General features: G+C 42.5%; 2 protein-coding genes across 24 annotated transcripts in view; one reads left to right on the top strand and one right to left on the bottom strand.

Annotated features, from left to right (window-relative positions):
* The window catches only part of MEGF11 (multiple EGF like domains 11), a 425,478-nt gene extending 414,568 nt beyond the window's left edge, over positions 1–10,910 (bottom strand). For 14 of the 15 annotated variants that reach the window (XR_004486708.2, XR_004486707.2, XM_049705891.1 and 11 more), the window contains exons 1-3: positions 10,696–10,910; positions 9,899–10,061; positions 6,032–6,172 (exon numbers count right to left, since the gene is read on the bottom strand). Coding sequence is in view for 13 of the 15 variants with exons in the window: in XM_049705891.1 (XP_049561848.1) it covers positions 6,032–6,071 (40 nt within the window). In the remaining 2 variants the exon portion in view is untranslated. The remainder of the gene's footprint in view (positions 1–6,031; positions 6,173–9,898; positions 10,062–10,695) is intronic. The other variant, XM_049705892.1, reaches the window with a different exon arrangement.
* DIS3L (DIS3 like exosome 3'-5' exoribonuclease) overlaps positions 10,489–19,850 on the top strand; it is a 36,661-nt gene continuing 27,299 nt past the window's right edge. For 2 of the 9 annotated variants that reach the window (XM_049705905.1, XM_049705903.1), the window contains exons 1-2: positions 10,978–11,000; positions 12,339–12,492. In XM_049705905.1, coding sequence (XP_049561862.1) covers positions 12,460–12,492 — 33 coding nt within the window. In that variant the 5' untranslated portion in view covers positions 10,978–11,000; positions 12,339–12,459. Of the gene's footprint in view, positions 10,757–10,977; positions 11,001–11,064; positions 11,554–12,338; positions 12,493–18,357; positions 18,515–19,850 lie in introns of those variants that run through there. The other 7 variants (XM_049705904.1, XM_012535363.3, XM_033439906.2 and 4 more) reach the window with 6 other exon arrangements.

Raw genomic sequence — 19,850 nt, 5'->3', positions numbered from 1 at the left:
CCAGTGCAGAAGATCAGGAGAAGCAAAACACCAAAATCTCAGGTGAAAATAGTTGGTGAAAAGATTTATACACAGTGTAGATGAAATAAGACACATCGTTGGGCTGAAATTGGGCTCATGCTTGCAACCTCTACTTAATAATGTTGCTTCTTTGAGGAGAAAAGCATTTAAAAAAAAAAAGCATTTTAATTTCTACAAATCAATGCCAGGAAAGTACTTCCCCTCTTCTGGTGAGGTGGGTGGCTCTTCCTGGGTACCAATCCTTGCATGAGAGAAGGCTAACGTCTCTGGGGTTCTTAAAACCCAAGGCTGCTGTAGGGTCCCTGGTCTAAATCTAAGCCCCACACCTGGCCCCATCACTGAGTGTGAAGATGTGACCTTCCCACTCCTTTCTGATGTGTCAGGGTCATTTGTTAATAGGGTATGTGTAAGTCAGGACCTGCCCGTGTTTTGCTTTATGTTATGGTGCTGGTTGTTACTATTGCTCTATTATTTTGTTTGTTTGTTTTTACTGATTATAAATGTTATATAAGTTCACTGTAGAAAATCTGTACATTTTTCCCTCCTTGAAGTAATCACTGTTAATAGTGATTTCCTGTTTTTCAATCTTTTCCTTTCCAATTTTTTTCACATTACGTAAGGGTAGTGGGTTGAATGATGCCCTCCACTCCACTTCCCCCTAAAAAATTATGTCCACATCCTAATCTCTGGAACCTGTGAACATGACCTTACTTGGAAAAGGAGTCTTAAGGATCTTGAGATGAGAATTTAGCCCATGGCACCAACGTTGCCCTAGTTTCCAGCTCCAAATCTAGTTATCCCTCCATGATAGATTATCCAGGTAGCTCCTAAGTCCAGTGACAAATATGCTTAGAAGAGACACACAGAGGAGACACACAGAAGGGGAGAGAGCAATGTGACCATGGAGGCAGAGACTGGAGTGATGCGGCCACAAGTCAAGGAATGCCAACAGCCACCAACAGCTGGAAGAGGAAAAGAACAGATTCTCCCCTAGAGCCTTGGGAGGAAGCACGGTCCTGACAGATTTCAGACTTCTGGTCTCAAGAACTGTGAAAGAGTAAATTTCTGTTCTGTCAATTTTGTGGTAATTTGTTGAGGCAGCCCTAGGAAAATAATACAACAATACATGAATAAATGGATGTAATTAATTCAAACAATACAGGATTATGCAAAGTAAAAAGGGTGATAGTCTCTTACATGCCACACAAATCCCTCTCTGTTCCCCATGAGTAGTAACTGTTTGGTAATAACCTTTCTAGGCCTTTTCCTATGCATGTCACACACACACCCACAGACACACACACACAGAGGCATATGCACATAAATATAATTATATGTCTTTTTTCAAATAAATGATAGCATGGTATTCTGCTATTTGCTCTTTTTAAAATTCAATATTTCTGGGGGATATTTGCATGTCTGTACATAAAGATCTGCCTTATGCTTCAAAATGACTGCAGTATATTCTATGAACATAGCCTATGTCATTGTTTTCAATGATTCTAAACTTAGTAACAATATTACAATGATAAATCAAAGTTGACTCTATTCACTTGGCTACAACTGAACTTATTTCCCCCCTTTTCAATCTACACATTAAATATAGATATATAGATATATATAGAGAGAGAGAGTGTGTGTGTGTGAGAGAGAGAAAGAGAGAGATATTAGTACTGTTCACCAAATATCTCTGGCTGTCTTCTGCCCTTGGAATTGGGTGTGACCAAGTGACTTGCTTTGGCTAGTGATATGTGAGCAGAAGTCACTAGTGTCATTTCCAACTGGAATCTTTAAGAGTGTGTCCACAATTTGTCTCATTCTTCTTCCCCTGCAGAGCAATTGCAGAGGCACTAAAGGGAGCCTCCATCAGCCTAGCTCTCTTGGTAAGGATGACGCAGAGTGGAGGGACGGGGAATTCCCTGGAGGCCAAGTGGTTAGGACTCCACGCTTTCAGCGCCGAGGACGTGGGTTCCATCCCTGGTCAGGGAACTAAGATCCCACAAGCCTCATGGCGTGGCCAAAACAAACAAACATTTGACACCCCAGAGTGGAGGCACATATAGTGTGAACAAGAAATAACCTTTGTTGTTTTAACTCACTGAGATTTGAGGGTTGTTTATTGCTGCAGCACAACACAGCTAATCATAACTGATTTTACATATATAATATATATGTGATATATACATTATATATCATATGTACATATCAAATTATTTAAAATATATATACATTTATATATTTTTATATATTCATATATATATATATATCTCCTACCCTTCTAAAACTGGAGAAAGCTTAAAACAAGTAGTTTGAAAGAAAAATGTGTGGTTTATTACAGCCTGCTCAGTATTAATCAACAATACAATTAACAATACACTTTTTACTTCCCGTTTAGTTATTTATCCTTTTTACATTTTCACTAAGATGATGAACTTAATGCCAGTGGAAATGAAACACCACGCTATCAATATCAGGCTTTTCACACTGGCCATAAGTAAACAAATATGTTGTGTGGATATGTGGGTCCGTGGACTTGTTTTTTTAAATCTCTAAATGCCACTATGCTCTGCATCTATTAATGAGGCTGTAGGTTTCAGGTTATTTTCTTTGGTTTAATGTACATTTGAAACAACAGTGCGCTGCGGGCTCAAAGAACAGCCCTTCTCTCTTGCTTCTGGATGGGGGATTGGCAGGTGCTGTTTGCATTAGGGAGTGAGGAAGTGCTTTTCTCTGATCAAGTGATGCCTCAAGCTGATTAAAGAACGTTGTTTGTAGAACTGGAAGGGGATCAAAATGCCTTCAGTGCTCCAAGTCAGAAAAGACAAGGCCTTGAAGGCTAATATGGTGAATATAACAAGAGCCTTATGGTTTCAATGAAAGATATTGAAGAGCCAAGCCTTTTCTCTCCTGGGGAGAAGAATATTTTTTAATGATATCTCTTAAATTGTCAGATTTAATAGAAAAAAATGAGAAGAAAACCCTCCTGCTTTTCCCCACCCAAACGCTGCAATCAGAGAAGTTTCCTTAATCATGGCTCTGACCCCATCACAATTCTACACGGAAGATGCGCTGCAAATATTGGCAGCCTCCCACTTTCCTGGGTTTGATGACGGCAGTCAGCGACACAATGAATGACGCCTCTGATGATGATGACATTTTAAATTTAAAATTCGAATATTCAAAAATGCCAAGGCAACCTATCACCTGTCACAGTGGGATTTTAAGAGAGGATCTTAATCTGGGGGATACAGCATCACTCCTCTGTAGCAACTAAGGGGTAAAACAAAAGGAGATGGTTCTTACCCACCAGATCCCCTAGACACACTGCCCGCTCCAAGTTGATCCTGTGTTAGCAAAAGGGGCTGGACTCTATGCAATGATTCCTCAGTGAATTCTGGGCCCAGCGTAAATCACTGCTACTTGAAAATTAATAGAACGTGGGTTTGTATTGGTGGAGTTTTCTCCGCCTTAGCTTGAACTAACCAAGGCAGCATTATCTATCATTCATTTACTTTCATATAGCCTCTGAATTATTGGCTTGGTTCTCTCATTTTTTTTTAAAGTCATTTATGCTGCTCTCAGATACTTAATAAATACCATCATTTTAAATATAACTTATTGAGTTCAAATGTTTATTATAAAGCGTTATTATGGTAGTGCTATGGTCTGAATGTTTGTGTCCCCCCAAAATTCATATGTTGCAATCCTAACCCCCAAAGGTGATAGTATTAGTAGGTGGGGCCTTTGGGAGTTGCTTAAGTCATGAGGTGGAACCCTCATGAATGGAATTAGTGCCTTACAAAAGAGGCTCCAGAGAGACCCCTAGCCCTTTCTGCCATATGAGGATTCAATAAGAAATCTGAAACCCAGAAGAGGACCCTCACCCAACTATGTTGCCACTGTGATCTCCAACTTCCAGACTCCAGAACTGTGAGAAATAAATTTCTGTTTTTTATAGACTACCCAGTCTGTAGTATTTTGTTATAGCAGCCTGAACAGACTAATAAAGGTAGGCAGGATTCTAAGATGGTCTCAGGATTCCTGTGCCCCAGTGTACACACACCTTCCCCAGGTTACTCAGTTAAACACTGATCTAGGTGCTGCTGTGAAGGGATTCTGCAAATGCAATTAAATTCTCAAATCTGTTGACCTTAAAATAGAAGATTATCCTCAGTGGCCCTTAAAGGAACTGGGTTCTCCAGGTGAAAGAGATTTTGAAGTGTGAAAGGGCCCATGGAGGGGCCACATGGCAAGGAACTGTGGGTGGCCTCCTAACATCCAGCCCATCTTTAGAGCCCTGCCTAATATCCAGCAAGAGAAGAGGGGCCAGGGTCCTACAGCTGCAAGGGACTGAATTCTGCCAACAACTATGTGAGCTTGAAAGAAGACCCCAAGCTTTAGAAGGGAATCAGCCCAGCTGACACATTGATTTCTGTCTTGTGAGACCCTGAGCCAAGAACCTAATGCGGCCATGCCCCAGCTTCTGACTCCAGAAACTGAGGTAATGAATGAGTGTTTGAAGCTGCTAAGTTTATGGTAATTCGTTATGCAGCAAAAGAAACCTAATACAAACAGATATAGGCCTTGCTCTGGCCTAAAATGTAAAGAAAGTTAAGTATAATGTAATTTTAACTTTTGGCCCTCATTCTTCTTCCTTTAGAACAAGATAACAAATGTGTAGTTTAACATGCCTTTTGATTATTAAGTAATTAGATTTAAAGTTTAAAATCTAATACTTTGCTTATATTTATCCAAAACCTGGAGGATTTCCTAGAGGTTAGGATTATTACTAAGTACTCCTTATTCTCTTGTCCATTTTTTTTCACAACATTTCTACCGTCATTATTAGGTTTTAGAATTCAAAGTTTATCATTGTAAGATATAAAATGGAATTCACTTTCCCAAATTCAAACATACGCAGTAACAAAATAGTAAAATAAACAGGAAAACTCCTTGTAATACATTCATCCAATGAAATAACTCTTCACCATGACTGGTATTTCACTGGTAATAATAATCCTACAAGACGAATGAAAACAATTTCATCAAATAACACCAATACAAAAAAATTAAAATGACAGATAGTAACGTTTCTATATTTGAATTATAAATGGCTATCCACATAACTGAATTTTCTTTTAGTCTGCTTCAAGACTTAACGGATTTTCTTTTTCTTTTCTGTATTAATCATTGAAGCTTAGTTTCTAATTAATTTTGGAGCATCTGGATCTTTGAGCTCCTTGGATGAAGGTATTGTTTAATGTTAAGGTTATTTGCTGGTTTGTTTCTTGTCTCAAATAACTGGTTGCATTTTAATGGCAACATATGAAAGGCCAAATTTCAACAGCTCAGATACCAGCGCAGAAGGTACTTTAGCTGAAGCACCCTCCCCGCAAACAAAAATCAATGAAACAGCGCCCCTTTGTGGTAGAAGGGCAAAATTATCGGTACGTTAACAGTACAGTAAAAATCTTGGCGAGATTCAATTGGTAAGCACAAAATAATTTTCTCTTTTAAAAAATTAGAAAGAGTTAAGCAGAACATTTTAGAGTAATCATTGCAAGGTGGATTATGGGGATTCACAGGGTGTTTAGAAAGCCAAAAGGGAGTCATTGTATCTGCTGAGAAAAGTGAAAATCAAGGATTAACAGCCTTTAACAGATAGGAAATTAAATTATCCCTAACACAAGTAGCAGAGCAATCTCAGCAGCAGTTTGTCCTCCAATGACTCTTCCACTGAGATGGAGCACAAATGAAAGTAAGCTGATTCTTCAGCTAAATGGGATAATGTTAGACATTTACATGACCCTTTAGAGTCATTGACGCGTTAATACTGATACTCAGCAACATCTGTTTTGCTAGCTGTATTTTATAATTGAAATCACTAAGGCCCAGGGAAGTTAGGAAAGTAGTAGGGTCAATATTTGAAACCCATTGTTTCCAATTCCCTAAACTAAAATAACTGAGTTTATCCAATGGTCCGCTACGAAGAATGTACCCCATTCTGTACCTGGCTGTTTAGCAGCTGAAAGGTGGCATGGCTGGGTCATCACTGCCTGGACTCTGTAACCAAACTGCTTGGGTTCCAAGTCTTGCTTGAGTGTGTGGCCTGGGGCAATTATTCAGTCCTCCTGTACTTTGGTCTCCTTGCCTGCAAAATGAAATTGGTAACAGTATTACAGTCCAGGCATTGTTTTGAGGATTAAATGAGAAAACACAGGAAAAGTGCTTAGAGCAGGGCCTGGCACCTAGTAAAAGCTTGAGAAACATTAGCGGTAAGTAGTTGATGCTGCATAGATTGACAAGCTCTTCAAAAAGTTGCCAACTTTGCCTTATATTTAAAGAGTTCTAGGATGCATATCAGATATCAGCAGTGGTAAATTACTTGGGAGAAGTAGACTTTGCATGCAAGCAGAACTTCACCGTTTTTACTTGGCATCCTTCAGAATTGTTGGAATGTGTTGCAACACACAGGTTAATAAATAAAGACAGAATATTTCAAAGCCTGCTTCAGTAATCCCCTCTAGCCCTTGGAGCTCACTGTCCAGAATTCCTTTTATATACTTAACCTCCCTGCCCTCTTAGCTCTTTGTAAAGATGCCCCACCCTCTCTGGGCTAACCGTTGGATGAGTCCTTTTGATAATAATCCAGTGGTTGCTGATGTCTGCACTCCCAGGGCGCCTCTGCAAAAAAGGCAGGCAAACACTACAAACTCCTGCAGCATAAACACGCTCGTGTTCAGCCTGAAGGAGACTGCAGTCAGGCACCAGGTAAACCAGACCACAATCAGAGATTTCTATCAGCAAGAGAGCACTACAAGCTGTCACAGCATTATGCTATCTGGGCACCAGGTTGTCCATCTGCGCTCGGATTGACAAGGAAAGGGAAAACTGCAAAGGAAGCAGGCCACCAAGCATCCTTCCCAGTGTGGCACTGAAATTTAGAACTGCTGGAGGATCCCGAAGCAGTTTCATCAGGACTTTTAATATCCAGTGAGGAGTTTTTAAACAAATGGGCAAGTCTTCGGCAAGTTCCTTAATCTCCTTTGTAAAGTGGGTGTGTATTCCTTAGGGTAACACAGCTGCTATAAGAAAAGTTTATTTCTCCCCTGCAAGAGACCCCTGTGGATGCTCCTGGGTAGGCAAGGCAGGGCTGTGCTCTGCACAGTTCTTCAGGGAACTATAAACAGTTCCCTGAAGAACTGCACAGTTGGTGCGAGGGGTCGGTGTGTGTGCTGTCTAACATGCAGGCTTCCAAGATCCCCTGGGCTTTGGCATCCATTCAGGAACAGGAAAGAGCAATATCCATGGGAGGTTTTTAAGGGTCAGGCCTGGAAAGGGTGCCATTCCATTCTGTGGCCACACCTATCTACGTGCAAGGGAGGCTGGGAAATGTGTTTCACCTGTGCCCAGAGGAAAAAAGGACATGGATTTGGTTAACAGAGAGCCAGTCTCTGCCACAAGAAATCACATGTAGACCAGCACTGTAAAAAGAGGTGAGACCAGAGTGGGCCGAGCTGGAGTCGTCATAGGTACAAGTGCTGAGGTGATGGTAGAGCCAACTGACTTAGGGCTAAGGGGTCTGAGTTAAGGACAGACAAGGAGTCACCAGTGCCGCTCACCGAAGGGTCTCAGCGCACTACCTTCAAGCCAGGAGGGAGCATCCGCACTACGCGACACAAGCACCCCACCCCACACTTTTTCGACCTTGGATGTGTTTTCACGTGACTAGCTCTGGCCAATAGGCAGAAGCAACATGTATCACTTCTGGACTGAGCTTTTAATTGCTGTTGTGGGCTGTCTCGAGGGCTCCCTTCCCTCTGCCAATGAACAGCAAACAGTGTTCCAGCGAGGACTGGCTCCATCAGCCTGGGCCCTGGAGAAAGAATACAGAATGGATCCTACAGGTACCCACGTAACATCTTGTTTTAAGTCACTGGTCTTTTTGAAGTTGTATATTACTGCAGCATAACCTAGTTTATTCTGACTGATAGAGAAACATATTTGTATCTACAAACGAATCAACAAAAAGGCATTCTTGTCCATTTTAGATCATCAGCTCGAAGAACTAAGGGAGCATGCTTTTGAGAACATACTTTGTACATTATTGCTGCCATGTAAGCAAAAGAAGTGCTTGATGGGCCTTGGATTATTTTAAATACCGATAACATCAACTTTCAACAGGCCCCAGACATACTCTCGACCTTAAAAGATCATTAGTCCCAATTTAGAGAAAGTTTAAAGTTACGAAATGCTAAAGAGAGATGTTAAGGACATATAATCAGAAGTAAAAGAAAAATGAAAATCGGAGAGGTTTGGAGGGAATCATGGGCAGCTGTTAGAAGCATTTTTATGTAGGGGTCAAATCCTGTTGCTTGTCTGTCCTCTGGGGTCTCTAGAACTGACCTCCTGCACTGTTGGTTGCCTATGGGCCCTCCTAGTGCTCTGGTCTGTGGACCAGCACTGTAATGTTCACCTAACTTGTGAAATTCTGTCTCAGATCTCACTCATATCGTCCCACACTGCAGATAACTTGACATTAAAATGCAGTGAGGGGAGTTCCCTGGTGGCCCAGTGGTTAAGAATCTGCCTGCCAGTGCAGGGGACACGGGTTCGATCCCTGGACCAGGAAGATCCCACATGCCACATAGCAACTAAGTCTGTGCTCCACAACTACTGAGCTGCGCTCTACAGCCTGCGAGCCACAACTACTGAGCCCGTGTGCTGCAATTACTGAAGCCCACGCGCCTAGAGCCCAAGCTCCGCAACGAGAAGCCACCCAATGAGAAGCCCATGCACTGCAACAAAGAGTAGCCCCCTCTCGCCGCAATCAGAGAAAGCCCACACGCAGCAACGAAGACCCAACGCAGCCAAAAATAAATAAATATTTTAAAAAATGCAATGAGTGAGGGAACATGACTTTTTAATATGTTCCCCTAGAGTAAGTGATCAAACAGGATACTCTAGTTCTGCTCACTTTAGCATAACAGGAAGCGCCAATGTTCCCAGCCAGCTGGTTGAGCTTCCTTAACTATTGCTCAACAAGTTGACTAGAAACTCCTTGGATACAAGAGCTATATTTTATTCATCTGTGAATAGCATGGTAATTAGTGAAGAGCCTGTTTTGGATTCAGCCAGATTCTGTCTTGAATATTGATTCCATCATTTAATAATTGTGTAATCTTGGACACTTAACCTCTGTAATCCTGTTTCATCGTCTGTAAAATGGGGATAATAGTGCCTGACTCCACTGACTTGTGGAAATTAAATGTGACACTTCTTTGTAAAGCTCCTGATGCAGCTCAAAAGTCTTTGTTGAGAGCTTGGCGGAACAGTGGCTTCCATCCAGCCAAGAGTATGATCTCAGAAGAGACTGTGTGTTAGTCTCTATCAAATTTAAAGGAAAATTCCTTTGCCAGAGGCTGCAAACGCCATCATGTTGAGGTTGAATAGATAATGTTTACCTCAGAGGAAGAGATTAGTTTCCATTTTATCTGCACTGTTTGAATTTTTATATGGATTAAAAATACAAGAAATTAAAAATAAATACAGCTTTTTAAGGGGGAAAAAATGTTGGGCTGGCAGGGGTGCTGGCTTATTTGCTGGCTCTTTTAGCTCTTTCAGTGACAGCAAGAGCAACAAACAGAACGTACTAATAATTGTCTATATTAATACAAAACACTATTAACTATCCATATTAATAAGGCAGCCCCATTCCCACATGAACCTGAGGGTAGAAACAAAGTACAATAATCCTTCAGAGTTGCACCAAATCTTCGCAAGACTTTAAACTAGCTTCCATGTACAGACGGTTCCGACTTCCCATGGTTCCACTTACAATTTTTGGACTTTGCCACGGTGTGAAAGTGATACCCACCTGGAATTTTTATCTTTTCCGGTCTAGCGTTACTCTTGCGTGATGCTGAGCAGGCGGGCAAGTCCCAGCTCCCAGACAGCACAGGGTAAACAACCGATACGCTTGCAACCATTCTGTTTTTCACTTTCAGCAGTGTTCAATAAATTACTTGAGATACTCAACACTGTCATAAAATAGGCTTTGTGTTAGATGATTCTGCCCAACTGTAGACCAATGTAAGTGTTCTGAGCAGGTTTAAGGTAGGCTGGGTTAAGCTGTGATGTTGGGTAGGTTAGCTGTGTTAAATAAATTTTCAACTTAGATGGGTTTATCAGGACGTAACCCCATCGTTAAGCGGAGGAAGACCTGTATTATGGTTGTCTCCCTTAAGTCTTTTGCGTGGTTTCCACCCCTCCCAGGCAATGGTAGGAAGGGGAGAAACTGAGGCGGGGTTGGGGGGGAGACTGTGGGCCCAGCTGCGGCGCCCAGACCGCCGGCCTCCTGCTGCTCGCAACCCCAGGACGCGGGCCGTTACGGCGGTTTCGGTGCGGAGCCCGGAGCGCTTAGGCCGCCGCCAGGAGGTCCCACCGGTCGGGAGCTCCGCGGAAACCAGGCCGAGGGGGCGGGCCCGAAGCCTCGGCCTCGCCTCCGCCCGCGCCGCGCTGCGCCCGCCGCTTCCCAGCCGCTTGCTCCGGGCGGCCTCGCGGGGCCCGGAGCTCTGCCCGGGGAGCGCCGCCAGCATGCTGCAGAAGCGGGAGAAGGTGCTGCTCCTGAGGACCTTCCAGGGCCGGACGCTGCGGATCGTGCGGGAGCACTACCTGCGGCCCAGCGTGCCCTGCAACAGCCCGCTCTGCCCGCAGCCCGCCATCTGCCGCAACGGTCAGGGCAGGGGGTGGAGGCTGGGGAGGGTGGGCAGACGAGGACCGGCGGGAGCGGGGCGGCCCGGGCGGGATCGCCGGGGGCCGAGACCGGGCGGGCGTCAGGGCGGCGGCGCCGGGGTAAAGCGTCGGCCGTGAGGCGGAAGGGCGCGTCCCAGAGGCGGAGCGCGAGGCCGTGGTGTTGACGAGTCCGAGGCCCCCGGGCCTCCGCCGGCCTCCAGGCATCACCTCCGGCCCGGCTGCAGGTCGGGCGCGAGGGGCCGGCGGCTTCCGAGCCGCACCACGGCTCCGCTGTCGCTCCACAGCGACTCCCGACTGCTCTGCCCGGTTAAACGGAAGGGCCGAGAGGCGGGCGCCCCCGCAGCGCAGAGGGCGCGGTTTGGGGCTTTCCGAGGGGCCTGTGGGCGCTGGAGCGTCCTGCCCCCAGGCTTGCCGCAGTGAAATCCGGTGGACCCGAGCTGTGGGCCCTGCAGTGCGAGCCGGGCACGCGGAGCTGACGCTCTGCCGCTCCTCGTTGTACATTTCTTTGCTTTGCTCCCTGCCAGCACCTAGGCCTCAGACATCCAGTGGAGAACCCTCTTGACTGTAGGATTTGTGGATCATCTGGGCCCTCATTGTACAGGAAGGTCATGGGGAAATTGGATTGGGGTCGGCTGCCCACTACACCTTCCTCCACTTGATTTCTGGGCTGCTGGGGTGGCCGACTTAACGATGGTTACTGGTTCTCTTCCCTATGGTGGGAGAGGAGCGTGGTGGTCCTTTTCAGCGAATATTTGGGATCCTCAGCTTACGGTTAAGGTGAACATTTCAATTACAGCTTGACTAACCAGCTCCGAGACGCGGGCTAGGTGGAAATGCCACCACCGCCCCTGCTTGCACTGAGCATCTTTTCTAGTCAATTCAGTCTCTTTGGCCCTTGGAGACTTTTGAACACGTTCACAAGCTTGAGACACAACCGACTTGAAATGGACAAGCTTGAGACACAACCGACTTAACAAGTGGTTAACGTGTATTTGGGGAGCCCCATTGGAATGTGAGTGTAGGTCAGTGGGTTAACAATATATAGTTAAGTTGTGCTGAAGATTTGGTTGTTTTTGTGTGTTTTTTTTTAATCCGTCATCTTTTACATTACTGGCAACACCATAAACCACGTTGAGCTTTTATTATCACAGCTTCAGAAAAATGAAGGTGCTGAATTTACCTGAGTCTACCAAAGTAGATTTGTCTTTTAAAAACTACACAGTGGGGCTTCCCTGGTGGCGCAGTGGTTGAGAGTCCGCCTGCTGATGCAGAGGACATGGGCTCGTGCCCCGGTCCGCGAAGATCCCAAATGCCACGGAGCCATGGCCCGTGAGCCATGGCCGCTGAGCCTGTGCGTCCGGAGCCTGTGCTCCGCAACGGGAGAGGCCACAGCAGTGAGGGGCCCGCGTACCGCAAAAAAACAAAACAAAACAAAACAAAAACTACACAATGTAGTTAAGATTGGAAGTTGTTCTGCACACTGGGGCACCGTGACATTGAAATCATAATAAACTAAGTTTGCAAACGTTGTCTAATCTCTTCTGTTTTGAATTATGCTTCAGATGGGAAACTCTTGTCTAGTGACGTGACTCATTACATGATCCCAGATTGGAAAGTCGTTCAAGATTACCTCGAGATCCTTGAGTTTCCTGAATTGAAGGGAATTATTTTCATGCAAACGGCATGTCAAGCTGTGCAGCATCAAAGAGGCCGGAGGTATCTGTTTTGCATTATTTATTTTTTTATGGTGCGGATTTTTTCCCCCCCTTTAGAAGAGGTTGCTTGTTGGAGAGAAAGGGGAGGAATTCATTATTTTCGTCAGAAAAGACTTTTTGAACTAATTTGGCATTCTTTTTGCCAGTGAGGAATGCAGTAACATTATTTTATATTTCTGCTTCAACACCTGGCCAAAAGGTCTGACTGCAGATCAATAAACTGCAGTGTCCCCACGATGTGGGTATTTAAGATTCTTGCCTTTTGGTTTGCATTTTTATAGTAGCAGAGCTATTGCCTATATCATGTTGAAGACTGCATGTTATTTAATCTTCTTATTTATAGATATATTGTTTCAGAAACTTACATTTTTTTCCCCTTGGGAAAAAGAAAGTATTTTAAAATTTGAGGCTCCTTTATTGTGGAGGCAAGTTGTACTTGTGGTGATTTATTCAATGAAACCAGAACTAACTTGTTTTATTTTTAGATTACTAGTATAACCACCAACCATAGGAATTGTATTTGCGAAACAAAGAATTTCTGATTGAAATCAGTCTAAAATGCTTGCCTTGTACCTAAATGAAGAACAGTTGTTCACCTTTTGAACAAATACTCTATAAATGGTTTTGCTTCCTTTACATTGGGAAAAGATCTGTGATTTGAACTTGAAGACTGTATGGAAACAGCATATTAGAATTATATACCCAACCTCTTAACACCACAAGTTAAGCAGAAATTATGTGTTTATTCTTTTTCAAATGTTGTGGTTTCTTCAGACCTTGGTAGTAAAAGATGAAGTGTGTTTATTTGTATATGAAAATGATAAGTTGTTCTTATTATATGCTCAGTTCAAAAAAATATGCATTAACTAGGTTGTGTGCAGGTTTTTCAGATAGAATATTTTTATATGAGCTTGAAGTTGATTTTGTTCAGACACAAAGATATAGATGTTTATACACATCCAGGTTTAAATGCTGTTCCAGGTGTCGTATTTCAATTTCTGCTACTAAAATCAATTTGTTGTTATCATGTGGGTTGCTAAGCCTTTTCAACTTCTGTTTTCTAAAATGTTTTTAATATTAAGGATTGTTTTAAAAATCAATTCCTGGGGACATTCAAAAGCAAAGAATTGGAATTTAAATGTCTTTTTTCCTGAACATTTCAAAAGTAGTTAACTTGATGAAAAACGATTGGTTTTCCATTGCTTTACCGTGTCTCTGAATGCACTAAACGTGAAAACAAAAGCTGAGGAGTTATGGAACAGGCCCACAGGATAATACTCTGGTTTTGCCATTGGTGAGCACTTTTCGAGTTCCTAGTTCCAGGCCTTCTGGAGTACAAAAAGAAGTCTTGTTCCCTCTCTCAACAAACTTGTTGTCTTGTTGGGATTAAATGCAAGAAGCAAGAGGGTAATTATGACATACCGTGGACACATGTAAATTATTTAATGGGGACTATGTAAAGTGCAGAAGTAAACATGGGGTGTGGGGATTTAAAAAGCCCTCCGAAGGAAATAGGTTTGAGACTGGTCTTAATGCAGGGAGATGAACATGATTGATGAAGAGGAACAAGAGGCAGGAAAAGGAATCAGCAAGTTGGGGACTTTGTGCTTTCTTTACCTGTTAAGCGACCAGCAGGTGTATTCAGGTTGAAACAGCTAAAGGACCACAATTACCTAAGCCCTGGAAAGTGTCATATATTAAAAGCTAACTTTAAAGTTGATGAGAGCCATTCAATATGTAAGATCCAGGAGATTTGCTTGATTAATTTGGCCTTCATAAGTGTTAAGCATAAGTCATTTGAGTTTTTGTATTTAACCAAAGGTGGCCTAGCAGAGCCTCTCTGGTGCTTTGCTTCATTTAATATTGGAAAACATTTTGTTTTTCAGTTCTTCCTCTGAGATTTTTGAGATGCTGGTAAATAATTCATTCTATTTTATATGCTTTTAGGAATATTATTGCTTAGGAAAGGTTTGTCAGGTGAAAATACCTAGTCTGGTCTAGTGTCTGGTAGAAGGATGCCTTGCTTTCTCCTTTTGACCCCCTCCTGAATGCCTTCTGTATAGCTTGAATCTCAGTTTCTTAGTACATAACATAAGACTGGAATCAAAATATTATAGTTGGAGAGGACCTAAGAGGTCAACGTGATCCCCATCCTACATCACTGTTACTCAACATGAGTAATGTAGTCGACTTTGTTTCTAAAAGAAAAAAATTCTCATGGATACCCAGTGTTAATTTAAATTAATTCATTGTATTGTTACTTAAATATGTTTCAACATAAATCTAGGCATAAATCCTCATACCTAAGTACTTAATGCAACACTAAACCCAAATCAGACCTTCAAACTAAACAAGGCTACAAATGAACATTAATTTAATGTGACCAGTGACATTATTTTACTGACATGAAATCACCAGAGTTGGGTTTAATACTAGAAAGACACAGCCTCTATGGCTACAGGCATAAGCTCTATATTTAATATGATTTTGTAGTTTGATTTCAATAATATCAATGCAGAAAAATGTCCTCATAAGTATATTATACAAAACAGTATGAAAAATGTCAAGTTTTTGATCAGGATAATCACACATTCTGCTATCTAACAATCCTCAAGTGCTTACTTACTGAGGGCTCGTGTGATCTCCCTGTAAGGGTGACCTGTCCACTGCCTTCAATCATGTGTTCAGCTGTTCATCTGTGTATCTACAAATATTTATTGAGAGGCTCTATGTGCCAGAAACTGTGCTAGCACTGAGCATACAGTGGTGAGCAAAGGCAGACATGCTCTTGAGGGGGAGACCGGCAGTGATCGATAACCAGAGAAACAGATGGAGAAGTGAGCTGTGACAGGCGCGCTGAGGGAGGGGTGCTGGGCTCAGGAGAGCCCAGACTAGGCAGGGAGGAAAGGCTTTCCTGAGTGAGATGCGTGTGCTGAGCTCTAAGGGATGAGTGTGAGGAAACCAGGCAAAGAAAGGAGAAAAGCTTTCCAGGCGAGGAAACTGCTATGCAAGGCCATGGGGAGAGAGAATGTGGAGAATGAGGGAGGAGAGAGCCCTGGATTGGACTAAGGTAGGCCCCCATGGGCCTCAGGGATGTGGTGAAGCATTTTAAGTAGGGGGGATAACATGATCAGATTCCTGTTTTTAAAGGATTACTAGGCTAGTGGAGAAGAGGCTTGGAGAAAAGAAGAGGAGGCTTTAGTTCACATGAGAGATGTTGGTAGCTTAGAGATGGAGAGAGAAATAGACATTTCTAAAAGCTGCTTAGTAGGTAAGATCCACAGAACTTCCTAAGTATATAGCAAAGCGAGTTGAAAATATGTCCACACAAAAAGTTGTGTGTGAATGTTTGTTCATAACAGCTCTATTCATAATAGCCAAAAATGGAAACAACCCAAATGTCCATCAACTGATAATGGTTACACAAAATGTGGTTTAACCATACAATGAAATATTATTCAGCCATGACAAGGAATGAAGTACTGATACATGCTACAACATGGATGAACCTTGAAATTATTATGCTAAGTGAAAGAAGCCAGCCCCCCACACACACACACAAATCATATATTGTATGATTCTGTGTATATGAAATGCCCAGAATAGGTAAATCCAAGAGACAGGAAGTAGGTTAGTGGTTGCCAGGGGCTAAGGGTCAGAGGGAATGGAGAGTGACTGCTTAATGGGTATAAGTTTCTTTTGGGGGCTGACAAAAGAGGAGTTAGATAGTAGTGATGGTTGCATAATGCTGTGACTACACTAAAAACCATTGAATTCTGCATCTTAAAAGGGTGAATTTTTTGGTATGTGAATCATATCTCAATAAAGCTGGGTTTTTTTTTAATGTTTATTTATTTATTTATATTGGCTGCTTGGGGTCTTAGTTGTGGCATGCGAACTCTTAGTTGGGGCATGCATGTGGAATCTAGTTCCCTGACCAGGGATCGAACCCAGGCCCCCCGCATTGGGAGTGCAGAGTCTTACCCACTGGTCCACCAGGGAATCCCCACTGGTTTTTTTGTTTTTTAATCTATAGGACTTAGTAATGGATTTAGGTAAGTGAGATAAAGGAGAAGGTGGTGTCAAGGATGACACTAAGGTTTCTGGCTTATGTAACTGGATAAAGAGGGGGAACACTGGAGAAGGTGGGGGGTGGGAGGTCATGAGTTTGAGGTGTCTTGAGGCTTCCAAGAGGGCAGACACTGACACCAAATGGCATTGCAACCTGAAGCCTGGTCCAAAATATACTCAATTAAAAATGTTTTAAGAATATCACCTAATATAAATGGAAATAGAAACTTCTGAAATTCTTGGAGAAAACTCAAGGACCTCTGAATTTAAGTCTAGGAGACCCTATCTGGGTTCTGCAAAACCTGAAGAAATGTAACATTGAGTACAGGACCCACTTCCTTGTACCTCTCGCCACTGGTTGTGGGACACCCACTTCTAATCCCCAGAGACTGTAGTCAGCAGGGGGAAGGGATGTTGCATCTGAAGGTAAGATCACCGTTGAATAAAAACAGTAAAAAAAAAAAAAAAAAAAAAGATCAATCTAGAGAAGGTAAGTTTTGCTGTCCCCCTAAGAAATTGTCTGAAATGTTTAGATAATGGAGATTTCGAAAACACTTTAGCCAGACCAGGGAAACTAGGGTTTTTCTGTAAGCCTGGAATTTTTTAAACCTCAGATAATTTTATTGTACTTGACTATCTGGAACTGTTGTCCTGTCATTCAGGCCAGACTTGTTCAAGGCACCACGATGTTCTTTGCTGGCTCCATGCAGAATACTCATATATCTAATTCCATCATATGCACCACCAACCCTAACTAGCAAAAACTACGACTGTGTTGTACGGATGCACTATTAAATTATAGCCGTAAGCCCACTGCCTACAAGACAACCCGACTGTCACACTCAGAGTGATTCACTGTTTGTTTCCTGCTTTCCCCATTAATATTCTTGTGCCATTTGTTCATTCGTTTTATCTGGCTGATAGGTAGCTGACAAATGGAAGCACACACTAAAAGTCTAAGGAAAATACATGGGAGTGAAACTTAAAACTGAGAAAATTCTTTTTGTTAAGTGATATATTTTTCTAAACATTGGAAGGATTGTCATTACTTTCATGTGGTGGTAAAGCGCCCGGGTCTGGCTTGTGGAGCATCAGTATTTGGAGAGGACAGGATTCGAGAAGCCCCAGGTTTAAAGTACGGGTGTGCTGACCAATGCAGTGATGTATGTGAGGCCTAGCAAAAGAGTAACCAGGCTCTGAAAATATCAGTTTGTCCCAGGACATTTTTATCTCGTATTTGGATCACTGTTGTCGCAAAGGGTTGTGAGTTCGTGGATTCATTTGGAAAATAGTTATTGAGCGACTGCCGTGGGTTAAGTACTAGAGATACAAGGAGGAAGCCTACTGTCTGCTTTCTTGAGCTTTCTGTCCCCTCTCTCTCCTCCTTTGGGCCCTTTGTCTACCTAACTCTTACCCATCCTTCAGGTCCGTTGCCTCCTCCTGGGTGCCTCCCTTATCCCTCCCATGTTCCTGTCACACCTTGCACTTTTCCTTTCATGGCACTCATCCCGCTGAAATGGGTGGTTCTATTTTTTTGTTTGTTTTATTTTGTTATGACAATTAGTATAGCTATTTTTTTTAATTGTGGTAAAATATATATAACATAAAATGTACCATGTTAACCATATCTAAGTGTACAATTTGATGGCATTGTGTACATGGACACTGTTGTGCAACCCATCTCCAGAACTTCTTTCATCTTCCCAAACTGAAACTCTACACCCATTAAACACTCATTCCCCATTTCCCCCTCCCCCAGACCCCTGGCAACCACTGTCCTACTTTCTATCTCCAGGTATTTAGCTACTCAAAGAAACTCCTATGAGTGGACTCATACAACACTTGTTCCTCTGCGACTGACTAGCTTATTTCACTCAGCATAATGTCTTCAATGTTCATCCGTGTTGAGGATATGTCAGAACCTCCCTTTTAAGGCTGAATGATATTCCACGGTATGTATATACCACATTTTGTTTATCCATCCATCGCCCGACAGACACTTGGACTGCTTCCACCTTTTAGCTAATATGAATAATGTTGCTCTGAACATGGGTGTACAAATGTCTCTTTGAGACCCTCCTTTCAGTTCTTCGGGGTCTATACCCAGAAGTGGATTGCTGGATAGTGGATATGGTAGTTCTAGTTTTGACTTTTTTTGAGGGATGGACGGTTGAGTTGCATTCACCATGAGCAGGACCACGCAGACGAAGGGCAGCATCGGGAATGTCTAGGTGTGTCCCCTGAAGGCACTCAGTGGAGCACAGAGGAGGAAGTTGGTAAACAAATACCTGCCCTGGGTTCAGGTGCTTTATTAGGGGTGTGGATAAAGGGAGCAAAAAGTGGAAAAGATCAGGAAAAATAGTCAATATTTTTTCAGTATTTTCTCTGAAATAATAAATTTCAGATGTTTATAAAGCTTCTTCTAGAATCTTTTATTGCTTAACCAAAATAGCGCTCATTTAAAAAAATTCATGCATGACAGAAATGCGTAAAGCAGAAGGTGAAAGTCCTTGCCTTTCCCTCCTGCAGGGACGACCCTGTTAGCACGGTGACGGAGACTCTTGTATGCATATTCTAAGAGGTTTTGAAAAATGATTTTAAGTGTATCTTTGTGAAAGTGGGAAAATTACAAACTTAACGTGTTCTAGGCACTTCTGCGGGTGGGGAGGCAGCTTTTATTTACACAAGTGGAATTCTGTTAAGGAAAGCTGCCATTCACAGAAATGAAACTGAATCCCTTTGTTTATTAGGACATTTTGTAAGTTGTTGTTACTTGATGATTCTTTTTAAGGTGGCTCAAAATTAGAATTACTAAGAAAGTAAAATCAGTGTTTCTTGTTTTCTGATGAAGTGTTGAGACGACGCAGATACTGGTAGTTGGCATTTATTTAGAGGGGATAAGTTAGAGAGTTCTGCGTTTGCTTTAATGAAAAGACTCATTTTTAAAAATCCGTGGCGGCAGGCTGGAGGTGGGAATGGAAGGGCACAAATGTTATTATGTTAAATGCCAGTTATCTATCTTGGATAATTTATATGTTAATTTAACATCTGGTTTAATATCAATCCATTTTTAAATAAACAATTGACTTCCTTTAAGATAATTGTGAATATTATGTATTTCACATTATCTAGACAATTGAAAAGCACCTTCTTAGAAACTGACCCATATGAGACTTCATATTTTATTTTCTTTGGCCAAGATTATTGGAAAGATCTCCTGATGGGTTCTGAAAAACCTAGGGGCAGGACAGGAATAAAGATGCAGACATAGAGAATGGACTTGAGGAC

The sequence above is a fragment of the Orcinus orca genome, chromosome 2, assembly GCF_937001465.1.
Source record: "Orcinus orca chromosome 2, mOrcOrc1.1, whole genome shotgun sequence".
NCBI classification, from domain to species: domain Eukaryota; kingdom Metazoa; phylum Chordata; class Mammalia; order Artiodactyla; family Delphinidae; genus Orcinus; species Orcinus orca.
The sequence above is the reverse complement of the archived record's forward strand: the minus strand, read 5'-3'. Positions and strand labels throughout refer to the sequence as shown.